This window comes from Mauremys mutica, chromosome 2 (assembly GCF_020497125.1).
Source record: "Mauremys mutica isolate MM-2020 ecotype Southern chromosome 2, ASM2049712v1, whole genome shotgun sequence".
NCBI lineage: Eukaryota > Metazoa > Chordata > Testudines > Geoemydidae > Mauremys > Mauremys mutica.
This window is the reverse complement of record NC_059073.1, coordinates 85,739,794-85,752,411: the sequence shown is the minus strand read 5'-3', so window position 1 is coordinate 85,752,411 and position 12,618 is coordinate 85,739,794. Positions and strand designations below refer to the sequence as shown.

General features: G+C 39.9%; 1 protein-coding gene across 1 annotated transcript in view; it reads left to right on the top strand.

The window, feature by feature from the left end:
• The first annotated feature begins 1,296 nt into the window (after positions 1-1,296).
• The window catches only part of YES1 (YES proto-oncogene 1, Src family tyrosine kinase), a 37,639-nt gene continuing 26,317 nt past the window's right edge, over positions 1,297-12,618 (top strand). Inside the window, exons 1-4 of the mRNA XM_045005896.1 lie at positions 1,297-1,386; positions 1,666-1,938; positions 8,466-8,565; positions 10,229-10,327. Coding sequence (XP_044861831.1) covers positions 1,674-1,938; positions 8,466-8,565; positions 10,229-10,327 — 464 coding nt within the window. The 5' untranslated portion in view covers positions 1,297-1,386; positions 1,666-1,673. The remainder of the gene's footprint in view (positions 1,387-1,665; positions 1,939-8,465; positions 8,566-10,228; positions 10,328-12,618) is intronic.

Genomic DNA, 12,618 nt, shown 5'->3' with positions numbered 1-12,618 from the left:
ATACTTTCGCAAGTGTACAGTACGGTTCATACTGTACACTTTTTAAAAAAAAACAAAAACGTTGCAATGGACATTCTCTACTAAAGGGGGTAGGCCTCAGGATTAGGCAACAAACCACACTGAGAATCCGGACAGACAAAATATGGTGGTTCACATCCTACTGGATGCAATTGTCCAAGCGTAGTGGAGAGGTTATAAATAGGAGTTTGTCATTGGATTAAACTAATTGGGAGTTACCTGTTAGGAGCCTTCCAGATCTATATTACAGGATTTCTTTTGCAAGGTGTTTTTAAACAGCTGAACTCATTAACTTCTCTTGAAGTCATGCATTTATGTGATCCTTTACTTGGTTGTTCTAGTAACATTTAGACGTCAACAGATTAGGTTTTAACTATAATAAAAACAAACAAACAAAAAAAACACCTCCTTGGACACATTCTGGCATTTCTGTGATATTTTTGTTTTGTTCATCCCTGCAGAATTTTTAAACTATATTTGCAGACTGCAACAATTCAGCTAGGTTGGATCTCTTTTTTTTTTAATTAATATTATTATTAGCTAGCACAGTACCACAGATGTTAGAGACCAAAGTGATATGGTGAATATTCTTATACTGATGTATAGGAATTTATGTGCATTGAAAAGAGAACATAGTTTTGTGTGTTTCCTCTGCCATGTGTGCACTGTCCATTCCAGGGCCTGAGAGTTAGTTTTGAAGAAAATGAAAAGTGTCTTTAATATTTTAATGACCTGATGAAAAGAGAAATAATACACACACAACTTGAAAAAAAAAATTTGAAAGTAGATGGATTGGGGCAATGATTAGAACTTGTTTGCTCCAGATGCATATATCTAATGATTGAAGAAATCAGTGATGATTGCAAATGAGAAAATGTGTACACAATTAATTACTTGAAGGAAGAACTCTAGTATTCATACTTATTTGACCAGCTATAGAAGAAAGATTCATGAAATATTAACCATAGATGTCAATGAAAAAAAGACTATATTTTTTATTAAATGCTTCCAATTTGTTGCTGGTTTCAATCATTTTCTCTAAATTTCTCAGTGGACAGCTAATTATTTCATGTTAAAGGAGACTTCCACTTTTGAAGTTAAGACAGAATTCTTAACTCTGGAATTGTCATGTCAGATCAGTGCTCCAGCTAGCATACAGTAGAACCTCAAAGTTATGAACACCTTGGGTATGGAGGCTCAAGTTGAGTCTCATCTCATATAAAAGTCTTCCCGCGGCTCTAATCTTTTCATTACCCATCTTCCTACTTTTTCTGTCTCCTTAGAATTTACAGCCCAGGGAGGAATCATAATGATGAATATCCAAATGTTCTTGTTAAGAGCTGTCAGGGTGTAGCATTTCGGGGAAAAGTAAGTTTCTGTCGATTCTATGAATTCTACAGTTTTCCATCCAGAAAACTTTTTTTTTCATTACTAATCCAGGTACGCTAGCAAGCGAACATAACTATTTTCTCCAGCATTTATCTATTGAAATTTCAGCAGTTTCTGTGGCTGTAAAACCAACTACCACCTTCTTTTTAATTTTTTAAGCAGTACGTAATCAGTATTTATAATAAGCCTTTTTCATGTTTTCTGCATTAACTATATATGAACGGTGAGATGATTTATTTGTTTTGTTTTTCTCTGCAGAAGCAACCATGGGGTGCATTAAAAGCAAAGAGGACAAAGGTCCAACTATGAAATATAGAACTGATAGCCCTCCAGAACCTGTTAGTTCCCACATCAGCCATTATGGATCAGATTCTCTCCAACCAACACAGTCGCCTGCAATAAAGGGACCATCAGTTAACTTTAACAGTCATTCCATGACTCCATTTGGAGGACCTTCGGGGATGACCCCCTTTGGAGGAGCCTCTTCCTCGTTTTCAGCTGTGCCAAGTCCATATCCTAATAGTTTAACAGGTGAGATTTATGTAAAATAATTTAGTTTTTATCAGTTGACAGTCTCATCTATTAAATGTTATAGTGCCATACAACACAAGAAAACGTATAGGGCCAAAACAGAACACTTTTCTAAGGGCTTCTGCTTTTCAAGGTCTTTACTATTCCGATGGTAATTCAGTGGATATCATTCCAAAGAGTAAAGCAAAGAGAACGTCAATGGAAATCCAAGGCAGTAACAGGAGCAGGTAAGACTGTATTCGGGAGTCTGAGACATCAAAGATACCTGTATGGAATAATGACCTTGAAATTTGGGGGAATGATTCAAAATGTAATAATACAGACAACAAAAAAGATTCAGAAACTGTTTTTTGATTAATAGATTTCTTACTAGGCATATTAATACAGAACTTTGAGTAATTAATTTAAACTACAATATAGAAACATTTTCCCCACACCCATCAGGAGCAGTGCAAAGGCTTGGGGGAGCCGGGTAATGGAGGAGCTGAGGGAGAGGGAAGTAATTACTGGGGAAGAAACCTTGGGAGTGAACCTGAAGAGGCGTAGGGTGTGGATGGGAGAAGCATGGAACAGTGTTTTTGTGTGAGTGGGGATGGGGGGAGGAAGAGATTAAGGAGTTGGGGAGCCTTCCTATCAGACCCTGGCTGAGCCTAGCCTCTCCCAGTCAGTCAAGCACATCTGTCCCTGTTCCTGTGTGGTGCTGCGCCCCCATTCAGCCATCCGTCCTCCCTGTCCCTGTGTGGTACTGCCCCTCCAGCCCCCGTCCTCATGTGTCCCTGCACCCCGACTCCCATTCAGCCCCTGCTTCAATCTGTCCCTCCACAAGCCCTTCTGAACCCCAGTCTGTGATCCCCCAGAAGCCCTGTGTGTCCCACTCCGTCTGTGCCCCCATATTCTCTTGCCTCCTCACCTGGCCCCCCCAGGCAGGGAGCTTTGAGGAACGTAACCTCCTCCTCTATACTGGCTGCTATCTGCTATGGCCAGTGAGCGGTGAGTCAGCTGCTGCCGTTCTGGCACCACAGCAGCTCCTGGTGGGCGAAAGGCATAACTGCAGCACCTCTCTGGCAGAACGTATTTTCTGCAGAGGAAAAAAATCAGCAGAGCACATGAATTCTGCATGTGCGCAATGGCACAGAATTCCCCCCAGGAATAATGTCAAACACTTCCTTTACCTTGACAGCTATCTGTTACAGAGAGCTGACATTGGTGAGGAAATTCAACACCACTTTCAGTGCACCATATGGTGCCGAAACCCGGGTCATGTACAGTAGACACTTCAAGATTCTTCAATGATACTATCAACAGTGCCTCCAGAAGATCTTCTGAATCAAGTGGGATGACCAATGCACCAACATGAGTGGTCTGTCGCAAGCCAAAACCTCCAGCATTGAAGCTATGATCATCCACCACCAACTCCTTTGGTCTGGTCATGTTCTTCAAATGCCAGAAAATCATCTCCAAAAGCAGGTCATGTTCTCGCAATTGGACCATTGCCAACAGACGAGGGGTGGGCAAAAAAAGTGCTTCAAAGACACCCTCAGAGCCAACATGAAGAAATGTAGTATTGACATAAACTCATGGGAAACCCAAGCCCTAGACCAACCAATATGGAAAAGGACCTTGGGACAAGGACTCCAGTATTTTGAGATCACATAGAGACAACAGCAAAGGAGGAAAGAATGCACTGCAGCCGGACTCCACAGTCCAGATCTGCCCCATCCATTGGGAAATGTCTGCCCCAATTGTGACAGGATCTGTGGATCCTGGATCCATCTCATTAGCCACCTGTGGATCCACCAGTGATAATTGGCTATCATTTTATGGAAGGCAATCATTAAGGATACAATTCTGTCCTGGAGGTCACAGATTCCGTGACTTTCTGGGACTTCTTCTCAGGCAGGGCTGGAGCAACTGTCAGTCCCAGGGCTGCTGGAGTTGTCAGCAAAAGGAGCCCCCAGGGGGGTGGCAGCCAGCCTGAGTTGGGTCAACTCCTGCTAGGGCTGGAGCAGTGATGGGGCTGGAGCAACCCTGGCGGCACTCTGTTTTCCCCCATGTCTCCCAGAGTATTTTTAGTAAAAGTGAGGGACAGGTTGCGGGCTTCTGTGAATTTTTGTTTATTACCCATGACCAGTCCCTGTCTTTTTTACTAAAAATACCTGTGACAGAATCTTAAGGTTAACAATCATCCTCAAACTCTGAGGGATCACTAATGAATCCAGGCTGGGCTGGGGTGCACGTTAACCAAAACTCAAAGTACTTGGCCACTGAAACACATGGCAGTTGACACTCTGTGTAAACATCCGATAACTCAGGGCTGTATTCTGTGCCCTGAAGGTCTTTCTTCCCATCACTGCAACATCAAAGTATTACACGTCCTGACAATCACTGAGTCTCTCCTTAGAGGTGAGGAAGCTGTGGCTGTGATACATAAAACATCATATCAGTTCTCCACCTAGCAAGAGAAGAAAACGTACAGGCAGAAACTAGCTAAGCAGAAAGACATAAATCTATCATGAGTGGTCTCTAAAACAAACTAACCAATGTCCTCTTCCAGAATGGGACCACCCAGATATCAAGCTCTTCACTTCTAGAGCAAACATAAAACACCTCTTGTATTGTACCAGAGCCGGAAGAGTCTAGAAATCCCTACCAGACACATTCCTCATGAGATGTGTTCATAGCTCATGTGCCTTCCTTCAAAATATTTGTGTTTCTGTCTTTTGGAAGATCAGATGGACAAAGCAATTCTCATTCTTGGGCTATGTCTACACTACTGTCGTATCAATACCCTGGAGAAAGATGCACCATGAGTCAATTTAGCGGGTCTAGTGAAGACCCACCAAATCAACCACAGATTGCTCTCCAGTCAACCACAGTACTTTTATGCCAAACGAGAAGAGTAAGGTAACCCAATGCAGTGTAGACACTGCAGTAAGTCAAGCTAAGCTACATCAACTCCTGCTACATTATTCAAGTAGCTGGAGTTGCGTAACTTAGGCCGACTTACTGTGGTAGTGTAGACGTAGCCTTGTAGCCCCCCTAAATCCGCACCAACATTGTTACTGTTTCCTAGAGCTGATCCTTATTGCCTCTCCCTCAAGATTACCAGCCTTAAAATGATCATCTTGCAATGCAGAGGCTAATAGCCCAACCACTACTGACCACTCCTGATGACAAAATGCAGTCAGTTCTAACCCAGTCAAGAACAGATCTCTACAGTGAGGTGTTGCAGGCAAAAATAACATCCAAGATTGAAAATGTTGCCTAATAAAGATTTGATTCCATCTTAGTCTAAAATTGCTGGAATTCTGGCCTGTCTTCTGTGTAAAGTGCTTATACCTGCCTGCGCCTCTCGTAGCACACCTAACAGCCTCTCTGCTTACTATCAACATGTTGAAGCAAACTTATATTTTTCAATCCACTGTTGCTAGATTTTATTTTTAAAGTCCTGATCAATGCATTCACCCTCTACTAAAGAGCTTTATGAAACCAATATATGCCCTTCCTTTGAACCTCTCAGGGAAATTTCCCTAGAGTGAGTCTTTTAAAGGCTGCTTTTCTAATTGCCATAGCCTCCTATAAGAAAATAAGTGAACTACAGACCTTAATGACTATGCCACTTTCTATTGTGATCCACCAAGAAAAAGTGATTGAGACCCCACCCAAGTGTTATTCCAAAAGTGGTATCAGATTTCCACCTCAGCCAGTATGTTCCTCCCTATCTTTCCAAGACCTATTCCCATCCTGGGCAGGTAATTTGCACAATTCAGATGATGATGTTTTTCTATTTAGAGAAGACAAATAGGCTTTTTGTAGCTTATGGAAAAGATGTCTGGGAGAAAGTCAGAAAATCTTCAGTGAAACAGTTTTCCATCAAAAAAAAATGCTATATTGTGAAAAATTTCTATTTTGTCAAAATCATAAACATTTCTATGACTGTTCCATTTGGGGGGTAAATTTGATAATTTTTTCCCCTCTAAGTGTTAGTGTTCTATTTTGACATTTTCAGAAGAAAAAGTTTTGATTTTTTTTTACTTCAAAATTTATTTTCTATTAAAAAAAATTATCAATCTAAATTAAATGTTTCATATTTATTGAAGGAAACATTCTGATTGAACCATAACTTTTCTTGATTTCAGTATGTAAAAATGTTTAAATTTTGGCTTTTTATAATAATTCAGAATGATTTCCCCCCCCCCCCCCCCATTTCAATTTTTCACAGCTCTAGTCCAGGAAAACCTAGATCTAAATAGGGTCTTCCTCAGTAGAATATGAGGTGCATAAGATGCTACATAGTTCTATCTAGACTGCCAGTTCTTGCAGGCATAAGATCCCCCTCTGAAGGCTGTGGAGGTATGGGCTTGAGAGCCCAAGGTCCAGCCTGAGCCACAACTTCAAAGTGCTGTCTATCCAGGTATTTTCCCACTGGCCTGAATCTGTCAGCTGAGGCTCTGAGTCTTGCTCCCACAGGCTCTAAAATACTGTGTAGACATGCATGTCATTAGAATTCAGCAGTTCAGGAGAAGGAACTGAGGTTGTTGTGGGGGAGCACATTCCTTTATATAGATCTGGGCATCTGATGTATGATGCGATGTTTGGTTGCTCATGCTCCTACCCAGCAGAGATGCCTTTGAAAGATATTTCCATGTATTCACTGGCAGGGCAATGGTCAAAAAACAGCATTGGTAAATAACTTTTTTGCTGTGTGATTTGAATTTGCATGCATTAATCTGTTGTTTTGGTTAGTATTGTGTAGTTCAACTGAATTAATAACTTCCTAGTTGCTGTAAATTGTACAGTTTATCATGAAACGTGTCAGTTGGCTGGTAAGCAATCAATGCATCTGTCATAATGGCACTCTAGAGTATTAACTTTTGCCAGATGTTGAAGCTTAAAATATAATCAGATACAGCTTGTTCCCTTATCTTTGAGCATCAGTTGTATATTTGTGTGTGTATGTGTTGAAAATGTGCATTCTCGCCATTTTCATGTTTTGTTCACCACCTTGACTTCAAACTAAGCGAGTGGTTACCAGGTAAAACTGATGAAAATCATGTTGATTTAATTAGTTTTCTGCACCATCCTTCAACTTCTGGAAAAGTGCAGACAGTATGCTCAATTTCTTGGGCAAGCCATGGCCAATTCTCTATTCATAACAGGCTAAATTCTTTGTGGTCTTGGCTGTTGCGATTCTTTTTAAATCCTTGTATAACTGTAAACTTAATGTTCAGTTTTGCTTCTGTCTCATAACGTTGACTTGATGTGATTTCATGAACAATCTAACAAGATGTCTTCCACGAATTTAGCTGAAGGCCTCCTAGCCACTTTGATCTCTGCCTCAGGACATACCAATAGTAGAAACTTGAGATGGAAGAGACATATTGGGTCACATAGCCCCTCTTTCTACAAAATGTTTGTACTTAGTTTTAAATATGCGAAACAGTGGGGCTTCCAGAACTCCCTTGAGACTGTTCCTCAGTAATAGATCTGAGAAAGGTCTTTACTGATAGTCCATCTGAAATTTTCCATTCTCAGTTCTATCCAATTGTTTCTGCTTCAATTTCTTCTTGGTGTTTTATGCCTTTCAAATATTTGTAGACTCTTATCACATCCCTCCTTTGTCATTATTTAGCCAAGTGACGTAAGGTGTCTTTTAGGGCAAGATATTGTGTTGCCCTACCACTTCTCACACCTCACTCAAAGGACAGACACATTAACAGTCCCCATGCTTGGGATAACTGGCTAGAAAGGCTTGGAGGAGCAAATTCTAAATGGATCGATGCAGTGGGCTCACTTCTCTTACAAAAAATCTTACTCAGCACTCCCCCCAGGGTGATGCAACTGAGCGTCATCCTCAACTTCCTTCCTGCTTTTTATGGCTGGGAGAGAACATGTATGTTTTAGTATTGGGTGGAATTATGCTATAATGAGGACTCTTTTTTTTAAAGCATAATAGAATGAAAATTCTTTGTCCCCTCTGAAATTGGCCTCTTGTCCAGTTAATCTCTTGCATAGATCTTGATTTTTAGTTCCAGAAAGTGGAGAATCCATGGTGTAATGTCTGGACATGCTCTGCCATAAAACTAGTTTAGTTTATAAAAATCTAAAGTTAAAATCTTAAATATGATAATGGCTTTTGAATCTATTGTATGTCACTTCTTTAAAATATATTTTTAAAAGCAACTCTTTTGAGTTTATCATTCTTGATGTCTTTTGTGTATGAAACCCTATATATGTTCTGATTGAAAGTACCACTCTCTTGATTCTCTAATGAACTGCTATAATCTGTTTTTTTATAATTCAACTCACCTTATCTGAGGATTCTCTTTATATAAGTTCTCTCTTAATCAAAAGAAGTTAGCCAGTCTATTGATAAGTCAGCTTTTGCAGATTGACAAGATCTAGTATGCAGAGAAGATTTTGTTTGTTTTCAAAGCAAAATTGATTAGCTGCTACCAGACTGCTTTTTTTTTTTAAATTAATCTTACAGTGGTATTGCTACATGACATGCCTCCTTTCTTTTCAAGGTGGTGTGACTGTTTTTGTGGCCTTATATGATTATGAAGCTAGAACTACAGATGATCTTTCGTTTAAGAAGGGTGAACGGTTCCAGATAATAAACAACACGTAAGTATTTTCTGCCAGAGACTTCTATAATTAGTGTTACGTTGGAAATAAATATCTTTTAAGACTGTTTGATACCTTTTTAAGATTTTTCAACAAAGAGTAGACAGGTTTTCACCTGATTTACAAAGCTCCATAAATATAGGCTTAAGAGGATGATATTAACGTGCTAATTAGAGCTGGGTAAATAATTTGATTCCCCCTCCCCCCCCCCAATTTGGCCAGCAAACCAAAGTTCAGAGAAGAATACTTGGTTTAATTCTGAAAATAATTTGAATTTGTCAGCAAACTGGAAAAGCCCAATTTGTGTCATCCAAAAATGGAGGGGGGTGTCCCGTTCTTACCTTCTAGTTTGGTGTTTGGGGCACTTGCCTGGAAGTGGGAGACCCTGGTTTGAATACTAACTCTGGAGCAAGGATTCAGATCTCCCAGGTGAGCATCCTAGCCAATGGGCTATTGGGTTTTCTGGGGTGAGCTGCTCTCAACCACTTCTGTTTAAGTGGTTCCTCTTTGTGTAATACTTAAATATTCATTGGGCCAAAGAGGGGGGAAAGGTCTATAGCTTGGTGACTAAGGCACTCGCCTGGGAGGTGGGAGATATGCATTCAAATCCCTCCTTTGAATCACAGGATTGCCAATTTTGTTTGGATGTATTCCTGCAGGTTTTATTACATGACATAATATTCAATTAAAGATTAATCTTTAATTCCTGGAGACTCCAGGACAATGCTGGAGGGTTGGCAATCCTAGAACTACATGTATGCTCAATTCATATAATTATCTAATCTAAAATTTGTACACAATTTATTTACTGTGTCCCTCCCTTGTAGCTCAGTATGTACGTAAAGGCAGCATGCTGTGGTAGCTACAGAACAGTACTTAGAGATCTGGATTCAACAGAACAGGACTAGAGAACTGGGTTCCATTCTCAATGCAGTCCCAGATTTGGTTTGTGGCCTTAGGCAAGTCACTTAAACTCTTTGGGTGAAGTCCTGTTCTTACACAAGTCAATGGGGAGCTTTTGCTATTGACTTGAGATTGGGATTTTGTTCCTTGTCTAAAAACTGGAAATTAAAGGATGGAAAAAGCACTCTGAGATGCTCTAAATTGCCATAAAGTGTGTGGTACATCTCTTAATTTGCTTATCTATAGTTGACAATTTTCTACAACATTATAAATGCATTCATCGCTTTTTTTTCCTTTTAGCAGTTTTTTTATCCTGTTCATTATGAAATGCCGTTTTGTCCAAATTGTCAACAGTGGCAAATATTTGTCTGAAATGTGTGAAAGCGATTAGAAGACACTTCTAAAAAACCTGCCTAAAAGTTGAACTTCACAGTATATAACTGGAACGCCAGTATCTTTGCTTAATAATCATTTAACAAAGCAGTCTATTACTGACATGTAAGGTATAGAGTAAATGTGTTTCTCTTGTACATATTTTTGTTGTAAAATAGTAAACGAAATTAAGATGTACATATACAGTTTATGATGAAGTGAAAAATTTACTTGCAGATACCGCATTCTAGTTGGGATGATGTCCTCTGAATTTAAGTTTGCACTGGCTAAAATTTGAACTGAGTTGAATATTTGTGAATGATAATACATCATCCTGTGACAGAGGCAATGTTTATGCATTTTAGAGATAATTGCAATTGCATTTCAGGGAAGGAGACTGGTGGGAAGCAAGATCCATTGCGACAGGAAAGACTGGCTACATCCCGAGCAATTATGTAGCTCCTGCAGATTCCATTCAGGCAGAAGAGTAAGGCATTATTCAGTCTTCCGTTAGTCATTTTTGCCCACAATTTACTAGCAAAGAATTGTATGTAGGAACTAATTTATTACAGTGCCACATAAGTACCAAGATAACATTTAATTCAGTAAAGTAGGAATATGATACTTCTGACTAATTAATGGATAGGAATACTATTTAAATAGTAAAAAGTATAGATAAGTGACTAACTTTTTAGTAGAATGTATTAATAGGTATGAGATTGTTTATTGAGGCGTGTGTGTGTTTATATTAAATTAAAAAAAAAAAGTCAAGTATGTGCCCAAGTGTGAAGATACCTCAATTGGTACACATACACTTTAATGTGTTATTGCTGACATCTAACAGCCATCTGTTTTTCAATCAAGATATGTACACTTTGGAATGTTGTTTATTAACTGGGGTGGGCAGACTCAGCAGGATTCATCACCCTGATAGTGAGTGAAATCAAAGGTTTAAGCAAACCTTTTACACAGATGGCATTCCCAAGCTGTCCAGGGTTTAAAGCCATTGATTCCTCCAAATCTAAGGGACAGATCTGTGTTAGGGACAAAAAATTGCTCAGCATCCCCAAAGATCTCTGATAATAGAGGCAACATTACCATTTTTGCTTCCAGCACTTCTTACAACTGAGTACAGACACAGCCCATAATCTTTAATGTAGTAATTAAGGAATCACCTGGAATTACTTTAGGGATTCTTGTTTGCTAGGTGGAGGGTACCTAGTTATTGCATTAAGACTTACAGAGCTCTCTACTGCCTTTGCCTCCACAATGCTGGCAGTGGGAATGTTTCCCAGCTTCCGTTGCCCTGTTATGTGGTCAGGACTTTTCCAGTCCTTTTCTTCACACATCTCACTGCACTTCTGGGAAAGTAGCCCAATTCCCAACTTGCTTCCTGAATCTCAATCTGAGACTTCAGTGTATCACTACCGCTTCTGCTGCCACTACCTGGCCCTTTAATATTGAATAGCAACTGCATCAGAGAGAGACAACCATTTCTTCTTAAAAATTAAATCTTTCAGTTGCTTACAAAATGCTGCTCTATATAGCCAAAAAACATATTTAAAATTCCTAATTGAAGTTTATCATAATTACTACGGCTGCAGTGCTGCACCTGTGATGGCCAAGCAGTGGCATCAATGGAGATGGTAGTGCTGTACTACCCAAGATTCAGGGATTGTTTCTGGAAGTGAGATGTTGCCCAAAGACTTATTCTTGGGGGAATTCTGCATCTCTGCACATGCACAGAATTGATGGCCCCCGCAGATTTCTTTGCTTCCCCGCAGAAAAATGACTTCTGACAGGAAAGCAAAGGGAAGCCGTAAGAGCAGTCACACGTCCTTCCCCTGCAATGCAGGCAGATCAGTTTGAGCGCCCAGAGCAGCTGGTAGAAATGTAGATCACTGCCAGGGCAGGGGGGCTGAGTAGTCATGTGAGTCTGTCCCTCTCGCTCGGTATTGCGGCACGCTCGGCGTGGAGGGACAGGGCTTTGGGGTGTTTCTGAGGAGGTAGGTGTTGGGCAAGCTCTGTCCTCTCAGGCAGAGTAGAATGTAGCAGCCTGCCTGCTTAGTGAATTGTTCCCATTGTTCTTAGTGAATTCCTCCAGGAGTATAAAACAAGTTTAAAAATGTGAAGGCTCCTTTACATTGCCAGAGTGGTGTAAAGGAGCCTTATTGTAAAGGACAGTGTGACCTTATAAACGCTTATGGTACTGTAGTGATTAGAACTGGTCTAAATTTTTGGACTGAAAAAATTTCCTATCAAAATGTACTCCATGAACTGTTTGCTACTGACCTTTTTGGAGATAAATTGTGAGTTTGAGTCCCCAGCCCTCACTTGCTCTTCAGTTGCCTATGATGTAACACTGAGCATATGGCTGCATATATTTGTTGATTAATAACTAGAAGTGAAGGGTCAATACTAGATACATTACTATTAGACGGGGGGGTTTGAGGATTTCCTCCAATGCTCCCCACTCCCATTCTCCATCCATTATATTGTAGTTTAAATAAATTACCAAAATAATTGAAACCAGCGTGATTATATTGCGTTATTTTAACAAATAAAATATGCAGAACTTTAAAATATGTGCAAAATTTTTTAATTTTTTGGTGCAGAATTCCCCCAGGAGTAAAGAGTATAGGTAGGAAAAGGAAGGATTGTAGCAGGTGAGTGAGAAGGCTGGGTCTCAAGTGTATAAGAGAGGCGACAAGCTGAATTTTAATCCTTTAACCATTTAAAAGAATTGCCACTTTATTAAATATTGCGGTAGTTCTCAAA